General features: G+C 39.7%; 1 protein-coding gene across 1 annotated transcript in view; it reads right to left on the bottom strand.

The window, feature by feature from the left end:
* LOC130177741 (ephrin type-A receptor 6-like) overlaps positions 1 to 8,800 on the bottom strand; it is a 170,907-nt gene extending 162,107 nt beyond the window's left edge. Inside the window, exon 1 of the mRNA XM_056389674.1 lies at positions 5,929 to 8,800. Coding sequence (XP_056245649.1) covers positions 5,929 to 6,007 — 79 coding nt within the window. The 5' untranslated portion in view covers positions 6,008 to 8,800. The remainder of the gene's footprint in view (positions 1 to 5,928) is intronic.
* Between the last annotated feature and the right edge of the window lie 10,427 nt (positions 8,801 to 19,227).

Raw genomic sequence — 19,227 nt, 5'->3', positions numbered from 1 at the left:
TGCCACTAGAAAAACACAGGAACTCAAAAATAAACACAAAGCAAATCTGAAGAACTAAAATAACTTACAGTCTATAACTGGCTGAGGCCAAAAACATAGGGATCCAAGAAAACAGGCGACAAAACACTAGAAAAGTCTGCAACATCGACTAAAGGTACATACAAGCCTAAGGAACCTGAGAAACGGACAAAGTCTTAAATACACAAGGGAAGCCAAGGTAATAGGGAACAGGTGAAACTAATAGGATTGGGTGGTCAATCACATAGGTGGGGGAAAAAAAACAAAACAAGACAGGAAGTAAAACCAAACCAAACACATAAGAGGTTATTAGGGCAGATCGTGACAGAAGGTTGAGTTGATGAGGTATGCTGACACTGTTTTGAACTGACATTACCGCAGTGACCGGTGTGACCTGACACCAGCAGCATATACGCAAAGCCAGTCCTCAACCAAAATGTGCCTCCTTTTGTGTTGTGATGTGTGGTTATATTAACCTTTTCTTCTTCTGAAAACATGCCAGACTCAAGCCTTTTATTATACAAAATGTAGGTACAAGGTTTCCAGGGCGTATGCATGTGTGCATGTAAGCACATATTTTCATGCGTGCGCACTTTCACTTGTTCGTGTGTGTGTATTCTACTTTAGGTATAGATGCCCTGAACAGCGCACCTACCTGCCTACACTAAAACTGCCTGCACAGGAGGCATATCCATCCATCCTCTCTTTCTCTCTCTCTCTCTGTTTCTCTCTCTATCCTTCCATAGAGTCATCTTTCAGCCAGGCACCCACAGACCCTGCCTGGAGCTGAGGGTCCTCTGGGACTTCCACTGGTTAGATATAAATAGAACATGAGCTGGCCAACTCATAAATATATGGAGCTCCAGTAGAATGATGACATCTCCTGTCTGGCCTACAGCCCTCACAGGCCACACAAACACCCCAAAATAACTACAGCGCTAATAACAGACCCAAAGGAAGTCTCATCTGCTGTTACTTCATGTAAATTTCAACTCCTAGCAGACAACAGTGATACAGGTGTCGTTGCCTTGTTCCAGTAGAGCATGTAAACCTACAAAAAGAAAGCTTCTTGGAGGGTTTGTTGTCTTGTTGGTTTGGTCTACATTGGACGGTCCTGAATCAAAGACTCATCTGATTTGTTGTACTATAAAAGGTCACACAGTATGACTCTTAAAACATTCAATATTGTGGCTGATTTGGTTCATGATATGAATTTTGACAGTGCCATAAACGTTCAGTCTGGAGATATTGGAGTATTGTGTGACAGTAAATCTATCTGTAAACCAAGTACTTTAAAGCTACACATTGAGTTCTGTTGTAGTGAAAGATTAATGAAACCTTTTTGTATGCAGCAGAAATTTTGTTTTTTTTTTCTTTCTTTTTTTCTAACACTACTGTGGTTCAAAAAGCAAAGTCTTTCCAAGCGAAAACAAAACCTTTTCATTTGCAAGCACTCTACACAGCCCCTGGTAAACAGCAAGTCTTGTTAAAAGACAAATAACAGCATTTGATGAACAGAGACTTATGGAAATTGATTTTGGTGAGTATTTCAGTGACGACTTTGTATTGTCATTTAGTAGTGTAAACAAAGTCCTGGGCTCTCAGCAGATGATATGCTGTGAAATGGGGAACTGTCCACAGCAGAGGCAGAACCTGATGGGCATGACGGGATTTTCAACACATCTCCACACTCCACCGAGATCAAACATTCAACAACATAATAAATGACAGCATAGCAAATATTCCAATGCGGTTGATTACATGTGATATAGGCTGTAAGTGTTTTCAAATGAGAGATTAGCGAAGAGAATTCATGCCAATAAAATGTGAATTAGCCGTTCTGCATTGGGTCAAATACTTCTGCTACGATGCTCTGTGCAACATGTTGCAGTTCACCTCAATAAGTAATGTCGCAACAGGTGTTTTCATTTTCCCTTCCAAGGCCAAACACTTGCAGAGAAATTACTGATTAGGTTGAAGCTAGAAGCGCACACAAATTGCCACAGCAGTGTTTGATGAGATGAACTTTAAATCAGCTTTTACGATATACTACAAAAGCCCTATTTGGGCTTTTATGGCAACGCTGCAACTGACTCACAAGATCTTTTTAAACATATTTTATCAAGAAACAAAAAAACGAATAATTTTTTGCATATTTTTCTCCAGTTATTAAAGCACGTTACTTAACAACACTTCCATAACTTTAACACATGCCATCAGTTTGTATATTGATTTCCTAGGATGCCATTCCTTTAACTAGTACAGTAAACACACAATAGTGAGCTCTTTTTTCCTTTGTTTTTTTCTCTGATAGTGATGTTTTTTTGATGTGGTAATTTTCCAAATTGTAAATTAGGCAAAACAAATGAAAACACCTGTGTGGGTGTAGTAAAGGTGTGTAGTGCGCTTGACTCAAACAAGTTTCAGATGTCTGTAAACTGACTTTGATAACATACCGGGTTGTCAGAATACCAGTCTGAAACCTGAAGGTATGTTTTGCATGCAACACTATAAGCATGGCGTTTTTTAATACCAAAGCTAGTTCATATAAACAGCATTTCAAAATTAAACAGCACACTATAATTGCCTGATCATTCATGATTTTGAAAGGAGTTATTTTCCTCACGAGCAAAACACAATGTGGATCTTGTTCACCAGGTGGCTATAAAGCTTACATACAGCACAACTCAACAGTCATTATCTTAATGACTTTGAGGAAGCCTAGCCTTGACAAAATGAACAGTCTCCAGCCTGGAGCCAATCCCACTCTCTCTAGGCAGGAGGCCTACATGGAAAGACCTTTTTTTTGTTTTTTTTTTTTTTACATGTGGCAGCATGTACTCTGATCCACTTAACAGTAAAAAGATTTATTTATCTATTTTTGTTTAATTATTTATTTATTTGGATCCCCATTAGCTGCTACCCAGGTAGCAACTACTCTTCCTGGGGTCCACTCAAAAAAAAAAAAAAAATGACATCATAATCCAAAACAATGTAAATTAGGCTGAAAATGAGACACCTGTCATTTCACAGCCCTTACATTGCTGCCTGTATGTGTACAACCCTGAACCTATATGAAGAAAAATCTAAAGAAAATGCATCACCAGTGTCAAAAAAATAATTTTGAAATGTGTGTTTTTGAGGTAGCAGTTTCATATGGAGCACAGACACACGCATACTGAAACTGTGTACACAATGTTCTTCCTCTTGTATATTAAGCATTCACACGACAAACAAGCGTACGCAGTGGGTCGTGAGTCAAAGGTGCAGAGTTAACAGTTTTGTGGCTGCTGTGGTTCGGCTGGTTGATTGATTTTCTTTGACAGCACACGGCTGCTGAATATCTCCTTCATCTACAGCAGTGATGGTGATATCAGTGCTCTGCGGGTGGCTGCAGTGAGATCAGGCGCTTTAATCAGCCATCCGCACAAATCAGTGTAAAGAGTTGCGTTATTTTGATTTTATAGCTAGATCCATTTGAGTCTTGCAATACATAACTGTAAGCAGCTCAACCAGCAGTTTTCTAACATGTGTTATAGACTGACTTGAGATGCATTTGAACCAAAAAAAAAGAAAGAAGAAAACACTCATATATGATGCTTTCATTTGACGCATCCATTTTCCAAGAATGGCTTGCCTTGTTGATTTTTCATGCATGAATTTCTCTGTCAGGGAAAGCTACCTGAACAATGTCAGAAGTGTGGAACAAAGATGTGATCTTCAGATTTACTGGGTCGAAAGCAATCTTCTGCTCGGGAAAATTCCTCACCGGCTCAAGATATCAGGTTAATAAATCAGATTTATGAATGTTCATTATAATAAATATCGCTTCTTTTTTTAACAAGGAAGGGAAAAGGTAAAAAAAAAGAAAAAAAAGAATAAAAGTAAAGATTATGAGATGAGGGGGGGAATAAAAGACTTGTTCAAACTTGGCAGTGAGTGAGTAGAGCTTTGTTAATAACTGTCTGCAATCCCAGTTGGGTTGATGTGGGGGATTGTCTGACATGTTGCTGTGAGAGAAGGCATGCAGGCGAGAAGCGAAAGGTGATTGGTTTTTATTGTTCTCCTAACAGCTGACATCTCGCCCAATTTTGTGTGTGAAATCCCCAATCTTTGGAGTTGTGCTTGTCTGTGTTCAGAGGCATCAAACTACACTAAAACGCCCCCGAGTAACGGTGTTGAGTTTTGTCCCAAGCCTGCAGTGTATACTGTAGCTGAGCGGGAAGAAACAAAGGAACATGTGTTTACTGATTTCCCTTTTCACGGTCATAAGTTGGCTGGAAACTTGACTTGTCCCCAAGCCTGTGAAGCCACAGGGCCACCGTATACACAGTCGGACATTGATTTCACAAATAAAAAAGCAATACATTGAGAAATTATTGTGATGTGGCAAGGTGAAAAACATTAATGCATGGCAATCTAACGAGACACTCCGTCATCAGAGTTATTATCAGTTTTTCCACACTGAGCTACCACGCTGTGGTAGACCACGACTGCAATTGTGCTGCTGAGGTCCCAGACCAGTCAATATGAGAGCCTAAAGTACAATAGAAAGCAAACATCAGTTCAATCATTCAATCTGTGGCAGAGAAAAACACAGAGTGAGGCTGTTATGTAGCAGCTGTCTAGGAGAACAAGGGGTAGCATCACTCTTATTGAACTCAGAGAACAATAAAATATAACCTGGGGGGCAGATCCTGCTGTGTCCCTGCACAATCAATAAGACTATTTTAAACCTCACTGATGCTGCAGCTGTGTGTGTGTGTGTGTGTGTTCACGGGGAGCCAAGGAGGAACACACACAACACACACAACACACACACACACACACACAGAAAAGTGTGTGACCGTACCCACACACACAAAGATCATAGACAGGTGGACTGCATGCAATAGACGTTCACATGCAGAAGTGTTGCCCCGTGTTCGCACTATACCCACACCACATGCAGTCACACACACACACACACACACACACACACACACACACAATCTCTCACTGAATGAATTCATCTTTGGCAGTTCAGAACCATCTACTGTATGTGTGTTTGAAATCTACTGCAGCACTCCCAGCACAAGACATGACAGACATGCAAGTCTGCTCTCACACCTTCTCACACTGTCACCCACTTAATGATTCAATCCTTGGCTGCTCTACTGTGTGTGTGTGTGTGTGTGTGTGTGTGTGTGTGTATGCGTCGCATGTGAGTGTGAGTGTGAGTGTCTGTGTGGGTAAAATGTAGAATGTGTAATTTAAGAAGCCTCGAGGTTTTCACTTTACTTTTTTTTTTGTTTTATGACCTGATTCAGTGGTTGGATAAAAACTGAGCTGAGGGTATCCACTGAACTCGACTATGAAAATAATAAACTTCTAATCTGACTCTGGATGGAGGCATGGTTCATTCCTGTGCAGCTAGAATGCTTAACTCCAGATTATTAGGAGTAATATAGGCTAAAATAATGACATGCAGATGAGTGTATAAACAGCAATTTGCCGCTATTTATTTGATATCCAAGTAGGTTTTCTGCAAATCCTGTGTCACCTTTTTATTTCACTGCAATAAAACAGAGATGATTTCTATAGACAAAAGACAACAAAGTCTTATCTGTAGCATTTCACACTTCTCAGATCAGGCACACAACTACACCATGCATGTCAGAAGTGCAGGACCTTTTTTTTCCAGTGGTTATTCTCTCTCATTGTTATCACTTTATTGCTTTAACTACTTACATCGGTGGGGTCGTGTTACTTAACTGGCTGTTATAATAAAAGCAGTGCAGTCTGGATCTTAAACAGTGTCCACAGTAACAATGGAAAAACATTCCAGGTGTAATTAAATTGTCAGTATACAGGTTAAACAAACTCGGGTCTGTCTTGAGTGGATCGTTGAACTCTGTGGGTTTGTCTCACCTTGGTTGCACTGGCTGAAGCGAGTGAGGACAATCCCAAGAAAGAGTGAAACGACGAAAAATCTCTTTCCAAAAGTCATGTCTGCTGCAGCATCTGAGGTACTTCTGTCCGAGAGGTAATTTGGTCAGAGAAAAACGATCCTCCACAAGCACCGATCCACCCGGTCTTGGTCCTTACATTTGGTCCTGGATAAAGAGAACTGCCGTGGGACTGAACAAGAGATCCATCCTTTACCTGCTGGCAGCGGCGGCGGTGGCGACGCGGAACGGACAGAATTTGGATAAAGTCTAAAGTGATTTTCTTTTTTTTTTCACACAAGATAAGAATCACTTTTGTCCTAACAACTTTGAAGATTTCCCATGGACTTCAGTCACCGTTATTACATTTTTTCAAAGAGACACTAAAATGCCCTCATCAAATCTGGTGCGTCTCCGTGGCGCACAGAGTCGTGACAGACTTTAGAGATCCTGCTGTTCGCGCGGTGATGTGCCGCGGAGTGCCAGCTGCCTGTCTCCAGCCCGGGTCCGCCGTAGCAGCGAGACGTGGTCGGCGAACAGAGGAATGACTGGGATGCAGCGGAGGAGCAGCTGAAGCGGCGGCTACGGTGGGAGACTGTGCGCATCTGTGCAGGATGCTCGGCACTAGAGGGGGTTAGCTGACAAGGCAATGGCGTGTCTGTGTGTGTGTGTGTGTGTGTGTGTGTGTGTGTTATCTACTGGTTCAAGTGCAGGGCTTCCCAAATTTTTCCACAAGGACCTGAGAATGTTAAATATAGCCTCCTATATCCCTGTCTGATATGATTCCCCCCTGAATATTTCTTTTATATGTTATTATCAACCGTGAAATGTTACCAGGGTTGTAAAATGTGAAACTTGTTATAAGTCTCTTGCACATGGTTTGATAAATTAAATAATAACAAAGTGCTCTTGCTGGCAATCCCTTTCAAATCAGTCAATGTGTAACTTAAAACAACTGAATGGATGCATTCTCTGTTGTTTTAACATTTAACTTTGATCCCTGTATAAAATGTCAACGCGTCTACTCAAACACATTATGCATTAGAGGACATGCAGTACAGTATGTGCACCTATTGAAATGCTTTGTGACCTATAGTGATACTTCCAGACCCTTTGACCAGCAGTGTAAAGGGAAGTGCGTCATACACAGATAATTTTAATCTGTAAATCTGAACGAGTTTCCTCTTAAATTGAGCAGCAGACAGACAGACTGTGGTGATGATGTAACCTGAGACAAGTCCTGGGGTTGCTCCATGTGAAAGTGGCTAATAGGGGTGAAAAACACACTCAACCACAAATTCACTGCAGACAGACCAACTGTAAAAAAAAAAAAAAAGTGACGTCTAATAAATCTCTCCGTTGGAGTTATACTGCACTGATTTCATCCTTGGGGAAACAATGTTGATCACATTTACTGTGGACTGGAAGAACAACCCTAAAGTCTATTTTGAGTGGATTTTCTGTTTTCTGTGATGGTGACATCTGAAATACTCAACGGATTTTACAGATAATAGGTGTTACACCAGCGCTGATGTGGAGCAGCCGTCTCTTGTTCAGCATGTCAGTTACAGCAAACCTTATCCCACAGGAAGTGCAGCTTCATTTCCATCCATTTGTAGTAGCTACAACAGTGAGCTTGCCAAGCCACCAATGTCAGCCAAGATTACGAAAGGTCTTCCTCTCATCTTCATGGACGTCTCATCGAATGAGTAAGCAAACCCTCCCCAACCTGACCGGGTTAAACAAAGCAATGCCGGCTGCTGTGATGGGACCCAGTCAATCAGAACATAGCAACAGCTACCTGTCAGCGCAGAGGGGGTAAATACATCAACATCACAATCCGTCACCACCACTTAGCTGCCAGCCAATCACCAAACAATGCAGAAGAAGAAGCTGCCAGCTGACTGCTGACTTTGTGCGGCACAACGTGCAAACACATTGGAGGACAGAGGGGTTGTGGAGGAGAATATATTGACCACAGCGGCCTGTTTGTGTCTATTGTGGCTCGAGGGAGGCCGTACATTCTACCGAAATGGATCAAGCTATTAACGTCACATTGCAGATGTATTGCAGCTATAAAAAGATGGATAAATGTTGTGGTGCCTCTCAGTAAGAGGGGTGGTTATTGAAATTTTAGACTGGTGGTAACAGTGTGTGTACAGTAAATTTATCATTGATGGGGAAACAGAATTAAATATTTTAATCGCTTTCACACTTCCAGCCACTTTATGCCTTTATACCCCAAAATAATCTATAAAATGTCTACAGACTTCTGGCTGAGATGTTTTCTTTCTCTCTTTATTCTCTATGGTTATGAGATAGTGCTGCTACCACAGCCACTATTATTTCCAATGATGAATACCTTATCTATTACTGCTGGTCTACTACTAAAAATGCAAAATAGAACATATTGCAGATGACTTAAATCATCTCTCATCCCTGTAGAGGATGAGACCAGTGATGACTTAGAATGATGATCAAAGAGGGCAAACTGTTGAGAAGAGGTCCTCTACTGCCACCCCCCTGCAATGATTTGGTTTCCTTTGCTGTAATAGTGGTCAATGAGGTGTGACTGTAGTGTATAGGGGGCCTAACTGTGAGCTATGATTCCCCCTGTCCAGAGAGAACAAGCTCCGTCCATCTGTACTCATCACAGGCAAAGAGCTGGAACGAGACCACATCAGCACAACTGACAGAGACAATGAGACTTTATAACGCTAATAGGTTCACTAATGTCCTGTTCACAATGAAGTGCCAGCTCATACAGAACTGCCCCACACGTGGATTGAATCCAAACTGATAAAAAAAAAAAAAATCTTAAGTCCATTATAAACTTCAATTGCGATGCACCTTGTTTATCTGGTTTCATTATTAGTTTGTTGTTTGTTGGATTGTTTTTATGATTCCATTAAGTGGACAAATGTAATAACACGACTTCACATACAGCAGCATATTCATCCTGGTTGTGTGTCTCACTGTTAGAACGGTTAACATACTTTTCAGTAAAAGGTCATCAAGTTATGACACTCGCTCCTTCAAGCTACATGTAAAAAACACAGCTGTATGAAGTGGTGGATGAAGGATGAAGACATTTTACTGAAGTAAAAGTGGGGATATCACAGTATAGAAATACAAGTATTCTAAAAGCCATGTCTCCGAAACAGCACAAAAGTATTGGCATCAAAATATACTTAAAGTAACCAACGTAAAAGTAGTCAATATGCACAACAGCCCATTTGAGAATAAAAGAAATTATATCATGGGATTATAATTATTGGTGTATTAATGTCTCCATTACTTTGTTGCAGCTGGTAAAAGTGGGGCTAATTGTAATACATATGTATACTATCAGTTAGCTTGTGAATTTTCCCCAGAGATCAGTCTTATCTTATTTTAACATACTATACAACATACTTATTTTTTGACTATGTATTTCTTTCATTAATCTGCAAAATAAGAATAAGAACCTTGTGGTTGTATGCCTCTGCCCACCAGCTAAATTGCAGGAAGTACAGTCACAATCTTCCCTTCCTGAGCTACAGCATGAGTGATTTTGCAGCAACATTATGACGTCACAGTGAAGTTAACCCTAACCCTTTTTGGATATAAAATGTTATCATTTCATATTATCCTTGAGTTAAATTGTGTCATATTTAGTATATGAATTTGAGAGTTATGGCCAGAAACATGTTTTATGAGGTCCCAGTGACCTTGACCTTTGACCACCAAAATATAATCAGTTCATTGTTGAGTCCAAGTCAATGTTTGTTCCAAATCTAAACAAATTTCCTCAAGGTGGTCGTAAAAAAGTACAATATGTGCCTCTGAATTGTACTGGAGTAGAAGTATCATAAAAGAAAAAATACTGAAGTAAAGTGCAAGTACCTTAAGATTCTAATTCATTTCAGTACTTGAGTAAATTTACTCAGTTACTTTCCACCTCTGGCTGGATGCAGCCGTTCAAACATATTGCTTTAGATTGCTAAACTTCATTTTGGGAAATTCAGTAAATCATTGTGATGATTGTGATGTATCAAAGAATTACACAAGGTCAACAATGACACTGTATACATTCGCGCTTATAAAAAGGCCTAAGTTCAACAGTAAAAATGTCTAGTTATTTACCACACAGAGAACCATACAAAAACTTCAGTGCTGTCCTCTACAACTATAATGGAGAAAGAAAGAATAAAACACCTTGATTGCAGCGAGGAAGAAAATGTTTATGATGTGTCTTTCTGTAAAATCTGCAATGAAACCAGCATCATGCAGATCAGAGCTGCTCACACACCTAAAAGAATTTCATCAGTCTGGGTTTTAATTGACAGTTTAAGCTCTTAATGACAAGTGGGATCTAGGAGGAGTAAAAATTTAAACAAGAATACAACACTGGGGGAATCCATAAACATTTTTATAAGCTGGCAGAAAAAAAATGTCAAACTCCAAATCAGCTTTATAACACTAATGCTATTCAGCTTTAAAAACATAATTTAGTCCAACTCTTGTTGATCCAGTTGTGGCCAACTAAAGATACAGTGATTAAACTGGCTGTGAAGCTGAGCTGTCTAAGGGCTTAGACAGCAGTTAAACAGTGCTGTTCTGGGTTGGCACAATAAAGATGAACCCATGAATGTCTTTGTGAATCACTCACTGATGCTGTAACAGTTAAAAAAAAACAAAAAACAATACAACAGTGAGTTAGTTTTGCTGATTACATATGTGAATAACGTACAATTTAAAGACATACACTCAGCAATGATTTAATGACTGAGCACATCTTTTCCCATGGTAGGGGTTACAATGCACCTTATCCATAATAAACTTTTGAGACTCACAGGATTTGAACCGCAACAGTAAACCCATTTCCCTATTCTTGATTATTGCATTGGCCCTGAGGGAACACTCTGTTATCTATGTGAAGCTTCACTCTGTTGCCCAAGGCGAGAATGACATTGAATATTTTCAAATAGCATAACAGAAAACGGTGACAGAGGAAAAAACAGTTGCTCAAAAACAAACCATGATTACAGTGCTTCAAAATTGCCTGCAGCAATTTACAGCCTGCCTTGTCTTCTGATTTGTTTTTCAAAATCAAGCTCAGCTCTTGATTTACATGATGCCTTTGTATGGAGCTGTCTGGCCTGTAAACACAGGCCCCCTAAGGTGGACCATAGTGGATGGAATTAACCTACACATATACAGCCATGAGTGCATGCCATGCTGTGCACTGACTCCAAGGAGCTCTTCCATGCACAGCGTTAAGCTTTCTGCAAGGGCATTTAGGCACGCAAGACAGAAAATAGCTCCATTGCTATCTGGGTAAAATCAAAGTGTCTGATGGCTAGAAGAATATCCTATTTAAACCTGCTTGGGGGCAGCAACGCAAGTTTTGAACACAAAGTCATTAGCAAAGAGTTTCTTATTTCCCAATCCATCAGTTATGAAGCAAATCATTTGGAGTCGTGTTTGTAACCACCTGTTGAATGCAAATGCAATAGTTACTACTCCTTATGGTTCTGTTTTTGGTCTCCACCAACCTCTGAGAGCAATAAACGACACTTAGTTGCTAAATGCTCCACTATGTTTACCAGATAGTCACTAACTTTTTCTGGGTTTTAGAAACAGCTGTCATTCACAGCTAAAAACTGACACTATGAGAATGGTAAGAGCCAAACAGGGATGAAGACACACGGGTGGCGACCTCAAAAGGACGGTGCAGGGTAGGAACATGGGAGACTCCTCACTGTCAATACTGCCACTGATATGAAATTCCTACTGTGTGCCAGCACAATATGCCAGACACTGCACTATGCGTGTTTTGGTTGCCCCCTACCCTCCCACTGTGCACACCACTGTGTCTGTGTGAGATAGTGATTGCTGATTTATGATCTTGTATCAATATGCAACAGTGTGTATGTGCCTCACACTGGTACTACAGCATGATGCTGGAAGTGTTCCAATCTAATTTTATCTATAGCTTTAGCCAAATCTGCACAACCTGCCAGCATCTCAGATAGAATAAACATGAAGCTCTTTATGTTTTGCATTTGAGTCTTTTCAGTAAATCTCCAGTGGAAGTAATTTAAAATATTCTGTAAAGGAGCACTATACATGGAATATGATGTATGGTGTTAAATTGGCTTTTGATACTGGATTTATTATGCACACAGTTCAAACAGTAGATTCCTATTTGGAAAACCTTTGATGACATGACTACATATGTAGACATTAAAAGATTTTCAACTTTTGGCCTGACTATGACATTTGTATCCTGAAATTAGTGTGCTCATAGTAATAAACAAAGATGCAGTTTAATCTTCATTGTCTTGTTAAAATAACTCCTTGTGTATGTTAAATCTGCCAAAGTGAAGTATATTTTCCTCAGGTTTCTGTCCTTGTTAGAACATTTGGTCCTCATAAAGAATAGAAGAACAAGAGCACAAACTCTCCTACTGACAATTTTCTCCCAGAATGACTTGTAGTGTGTATCGTACAGCACACAGACATGCACACACTCATACACACTTGTGCTACACTTCTGAGGTTGCCCACCTCCCTGGCTGCCTAATGGGCCATAGGCTCTAATCTGGATGGCCACGGTGCTCAGGAGAATGAGCAGAGCAAATAGAGAGAGCAGCTCATCAGGCCTGAGAGCTGGTGTGTCGGTAACCCCAGCTGTTAAAGAGACATCCGCCTATCGTTCAGAGATGAGAGAAGAAAACGGGATGGCTTCACAGGCTGTGGTAATTTCCAGGGACTTACAGCAGATAGCTTTTTGTAAACCTTTTTTTTTTCCAACCACCATAATGTGCCTTCATCTATTCAAGAGGCATTCTCTTCTCTGTCTCCCTTTATTTATTATAACTATATTTATTATTGGCTTATTTCCCCCTTACTGCAATATTTTCAGAGCAGAAATTACCATGTGAACACACACACACACACACACACACACATACATACATACATATATATATATATATATATATATATATATATATATAAGCCACAAGAAAAGAATAATATTGAATAAAAAATATGATTATCTTCTTACAATTGCACCTATAGGTAACAATTGAACAGTCAGTTCAGTCATTCCTTTAAGTTGTCTTGGAAGCAGGAAAAATGGGCAACCATAAAGACCTGAGTGGCTTTGACAAGAGCAGAGCATCTCCAAAACGACAGGTCTTGTGAGGTGTTCAGTATCCAGTGGTCAGCACCTACCAGAAGTGGTGCAAGAAAGGAGAACCTGTGAACTGGTGACAGGGTAATAGACGCCCAAGGCTCACTGATGCGCATTGGAGCAAAGACTGGCCGGTGCGGTACGATCCCACAGAAGAGCAACTATGACAGACACAGTGTCCAGTTGCCTGGTAATCATGAATCATGTAGACGGCAGGGTGCATGTGCGTCATTTACATGGGGGAAAAGATGGCACCAGGGTGCACTATGGGAAGAAGGCAAGCCGGCGGACACAGTGTGATGTTCTGGACAATATTCTGCTGGGAAATCTTGGGCTCTGACGCTCATGTGGATGTTGCTTTGACACGTACCACCTACCTAAACAATGTTGCAGACCAAGTACACCCCTTCACGGACACAGTATTCTCTGATGGGAGTGGCCTCTTTAAGCTGGATAATGCGCCCTGCTACAGTGGGCAAAAATTATTCAGGAATGATTTGAGGAACATGACAGTGAGTTCAAGGTGTTGACTTGGCTTCTGGATTCCCCAGATCTCAATCCAATTTAACATGTGTGGGATGTGCTGGAAAAACAAGTGTAATCCATGGAGGCCCCACCACGCAATTTACAGGATCTGATCCTGACGTCTTGGTGCCTGATGCCACAGAACATCTTCGGGGACCCACACAATATTAGGCAGGCGGTTTTAATGTTGATCGGTGTATTTTATATAGCCTATATACGTATGTACGACGTAGCCAGTATGAAAAAACTGTTGCTAATGAAGTTGTTTATAAGAGACAGACATGTTTGATAATTTGTAAAGGTATTTTCTACAGCTTTAATCCAAATAAACTGTTGACTGGTGTTCATCATAATGAAAGAAGTGAAGACATTTCTAATGCACTTGTCTGCTCTCCAGACTTTTGATAAAAGGGATGGAACAACATAACACCGTTTCACACTTATTTGCATAATCTCCCATAATTCCTGCATGTTTTATTTCATCAAAGGAGTTTTGAAAGGTGTGTGGGAACAAATCCATCTCCGTTCTCCATTGTTTCTAAATGTGACGTTCTCTAGTAGAGACTGAGTATAATTTTCTCACTCAGCAGTGTCATCAGCAAGGTACTTGTCTTGCAGTGAATGCTTATTAAGCAACACAACAATGTATGGTACTCAGCCAATCATGTTCACAGCACATAGAAAATGAATCCCAAATGGAAATGACAGTGTTGATAATAATCCTGAAGCACAATAAACATCATTATCACCCACCGCACCTTATTTTTTTTTGGGGGGGAGGGTGAGTGTTTCTGTTACTTTTCAGACAGGCTCTGTAATTACAGTCAGCAGTGATGCAATGTGGCATTCAGCGACTTGACAGTTCCTGAGACCTGCCCCGCAACCCCATCCTCAACCCAAAAATTTCCATTAGTAATTGACAAATGGATGGATTAATGGTGTATAAAATGAACCATCCATCACAGGGGATAAATGGGGTGAGAGAGCACCACTCCGTCAGACATGCCTTTTTAGAGCCTGGTTGTCATGACCTCTGTGTTACTGGAGACAGCAGCGGTTGCCTTTATTTCACTTCCTGTAAAAGAGCTATTTCAGCTAAAAAGACAAGACAAATTTCTCAGCTGTTACACACTGAGTTAATTGAATTAGCACACAAAACTGAAAACTGAGTAGATACTAATCCTCTATGTAGATAGCACTGCCTCTCATTTTTACCAGAGAAAAAACTGATTACTCATTTGAAATCCACACACTAAATAAAATCCATGCACTAAATAAGAATAAGAAAAAAAAATCAAGATATGGCTACCTGGAGGCTACTAGTCTGTTCTTGAAGTGCAAATACAAAGATATAGTATTACAACACAAACAAAAGGATGATCCAATAAATACATTTTTATGCTACTGGCAAACTTGAATGGTGGAAAATGGTCAATATGTGTATAAAATGTCAACTATTATCATGGAGTTGTTCATGAAATATCAACTTAATGTAGTAATTATAAAGTTATTGATTACCCTGTACACTTGTTAATCATTAACCATGACCAGTGGGTAAGCTGAGAGCTCATGCAAATAAACAATTTGGTGACTGAAATTGAAATCGAAAAGCATGCTAAACTCCATGTGTTCACTATGCTAATGAAATTGAGCAACAGTCCTTGAATGGACCCCGGACTCAAGGCACTTAGCCCTGCCCCGTTCTCCCTCTCTGCTCCGTTTCCCCCTCACCTGGAAACACTCTTCACTCATATGCGCGTGCGCACACACACACACACACACACACACACACACACACACACACACACACACACACACACACACACACACACACACACACACACACACACACACACACACACACACACATCCACATGTTGAGTCACTCAGGTAGACTGTGGTGGGGACAGAAGCCAGCGGGAGGAAAGTTTGGATTATTTTTTAAAGCTTTGAGAGTGATTTCTAGCAATTGCCTTTACATATTTATATATATTTTCTGCTTCAGGTGACAGCATAAGGGTGATAAGCTGCATTTGAGTAGCCAGTCAAGCATGGAGGGTATTTTATTGTTTTAAATCGTTTAACTGACATTTCTCTTTTTAATGTCTTAAATAACCTTGCTGTATCTGCTCAGGCAGAAGGGTGAATACGGGACCTGCCTTACCAATACTACAACCTGAGAGTTTATTCACAGGTATATTCAGTAATACAAACACAAGTCATCCATTCAGTGCATGTGGCCTTATAACACTGTTTCTGTTTTATTCTTAAAAAAACTCCCACTGCTGTTTTGCCTGAGTCTATTGTCCTGGTACACTGTTTATTGTTGTTTATGGCCTATTGGTTTAATTAGCTTGGTTTAGCGGTTACTGTCACTATTTGTCTTTGGGCTCTCTCGTTCCTTCCTCTGGACCAACCATCCCTTCTGTCATGATTTTTGTCTCAGCTGTAACAGTTGGTTTTATTGTATTTTAGCAGATGGACACTTTCTAAGATAGAAATCTCCAAGTTTTAACTCTTCATGTTTTCAGCTTTTCATCCAAACCTCTTTTTTTAGCAAGTTATGTATCTTTTAATCATTTTTATTGTTTTTTTTTTTTAGGACATTTCTGACACATTCCATTGTTGTGTGCCTGGTGAATGAGTGTGGCCTTTTCTCCCCAGCACGGTGGCAGTAATTGCACATTATCCCTTTATTTTGGTTTGTCTTATATGATGGATATATGGGTGTTTTTGCACATCATATATATATATATATATATATATATATACAGGTTTGTTTTCAAGTATTTAATCCTAGACATCAACATCTGTCTTTACCTTGGTTCTCTCACTAAAGCTGGGTTACACTAACTACTTAGCTCCAGGCCTTAAGTTACATACTGCAAAGAAGATTGGTGCAATTATCGTTAGCCTAACTACACAAATAGATCTGGAACAACTCTGCATTGCTGGCTAGATGAAAGACATCATAAAAACGCCAGTGCTATCTTTCGAGTATTGTGCAGCCGAGAGCACAGGTTAGCATTGTGATGGTGGGTTTTAAACACTGACATCAATTTAATTTGTTAATGTTTGTAACCTCAAGTTTAGTATTGGAAGGTTTGAAGTAATATTTATAGCAAATCCAAATGTTGGTCTCAAGCTAAACATAGAGAAACATCGTTGATTTGTAATTGCTAACACAGCTATAAAAATATTCCTTCAGCCAAAGAAATCACACAGAGTGGCTTTAAACAATTAAATGAGCATGTAACCGATGATTTTGGCATGAACAAATGTAACTCAAGTGAAAAAGAAAGCTTTGAAATAATCCATGAGACATGCTTGATCACTCCGAGAGCTCCTGCGACCTCCTGATATAAAATTTACACACTGCATGAGATTTAATTCTTTGGCAGAAGTAAATACAATAGCTTAACTATGCTGCTGTAAAGCTTGACAAAGAAATAGAGGTGATCCATAATCACTTTGTCTTTGTGTGTTACATAAAGTCATTCAGATAAAGGGACAGCATGAAGTCCTCTAAATCTGCTGCTGTTGCTGTGATTTGATGGATTCTGAGAGACTTTCGTGTCCCTTTTAAGATGCCTGTCCCTTCCCATAAACCCCCCCCCACACACACACACAACACCCCACCCCAAACCCACCCCTTCTTTTTTTTTTTTTTAAGCAAAATTCCAATAACCCCGGGGATTAGACAGGACCCATCCAACTCAATTAAATCAATGGCGTCAGGGAGATAAACAATGACAAGGCAAAATCTCAAGTCACTCATGGACAGGTGCAATTGTGTGTGTGTGTGTGTGTGTGTGGCCAAACATGTACATACTAGTGCCAACACACACGTATGTCTATGTATGTGTGTGAAGTGAAAGGCCTCACTAATGCTTTAGAGCTGCAGCCTGATAAATAATGTAATATCACTGTGTCTGTGCTGCTGCTTACCTCTGCCCCGCATCAGTGGACAGCAGGAACCACCACAACTCTGATAGAGCCATCACACAATCACAGACAGTGATAATCATCATTAGCTAACATGTAAATGAAATAAAAATAACATACATTAACAAGAATGTGAGTTAATCCATGTGAGGTTTTGCTACTTTCTATGCTATGTGTTTTACAATTATTTTTTCCAGCAATATTTAATTTCAGTTGATAACGTTTATAGACAAATATAGACTGAGCAGTGAATTTTCATTAATCTGAAACAATTTACTAACTCTTTGAATGACATGAACAACATTTACCTTACAGCTGATGATATGGAAATGATGCAAGTTATATGAGGATTATTTTAGAGGATAGAGTCACACGTGAAGAGCCGTCTCATTAGGCTAATGTATCATGTGTGAAGAAAACAAAGTACTTGTAAGTAACTTCAGCGAGAAGGAAGCTCAACATCAGACCACATAAAATCTTTTAAGCCACTTAAATACACCTCTCACCAGGGGATCGCTAATTGCGAGCAGCGCCAGACTTTCTGAATGACCTTTGAATCTGATTTTTGATGAGAGGATGTTACTGGACTTATTAAATCTTTAGCAAGTTCTGTCCTCAAAGAAAAAGTATAGAAACTTGTCAGAATCTGTTCTTTACTTTATCACAGAAAATTGAAAAAAACAAAAAAAAAATGTATGTAGCACTGAGAGAACTCTTACTTTTTGATAAGCAGGGAGGTAAACCGAGTATTGCTGCAAAAATGCAAATACAGGTGAGACAAGGTTCGGAGGTAAAATCCACAAAACTCCTGGAATAAAGTGAAAAAAGCCAAACTGCAAAGCTGATTGTTATTATAAATAGAGTATTTACACTTCAAACACTTTCAGCCAGCAATTTAAAAAAAAGAAAAAACCTCTTCAGCAAGGGATCTTTACAAAAATAGCCTCTGGTTTATTTCTAAGGAACTGTCAGACGTAGAGACCATCACATCACACATGAGCATAAATTTGCAGTAAATAATAAATTTACCATGCTAGATGTGAAAAATGGCTACTGTTATCCAAGCACACTGATTGCAGGCATTACTTGCACACATTTAACCACACCAATCAGATCTGACAGATTCACGTTTTTGAAGTCCAACACTGGTACCAGTCAATCTTGATCAAAGATACTGATTTGATGACTGACAGACAAAGAAATTTTATTTATTTAATTTACAAGAAATGATGCTTTACAAGCAGACAAGAGAAAGGCAATGTCTATCTATGTGTAATGATCATTAAAGAATCATTGTTCACACCATAACACTAGGCGTAGGAATGCCATGCTAATTCTCACGAGCATCACATTATTTACACAGATTTTAAGCGAAGAAGACCTGAACCTGAGCGTCCCGCTGCCTGTTCTGATCCGTGCCCATTGATTTTACACAAGGAAAATGCCAAGCAATCATCATTAAAAATTTTTAAATCATTTAAATTCATGGGCCTCGCTGAGTCCCCCTGGTGGTGAGAATATATGAGGCCACACAGCCATGTCTCGTTGAACCTCTGTTTTTTAAGCCTTAACTCTATGTATTTCTAGAGGGCAAAAGTATAAAAGTATTTTCACAAAGCTGGAAGAATG

The sequence above is a fragment of the Seriola aureovittata genome, chromosome 11 (assembly GCF_021018895.1).
Source record: "Seriola aureovittata isolate HTS-2021-v1 ecotype China chromosome 11, ASM2101889v1, whole genome shotgun sequence".
Classification (NCBI taxonomy): Eukaryota; Metazoa; Chordata; class Actinopteri; order Carangiformes; family Carangidae; genus Seriola; species Seriola aureovittata.
This window is presented reverse-complemented; position numbering and strand designations above follow the sequence as displayed.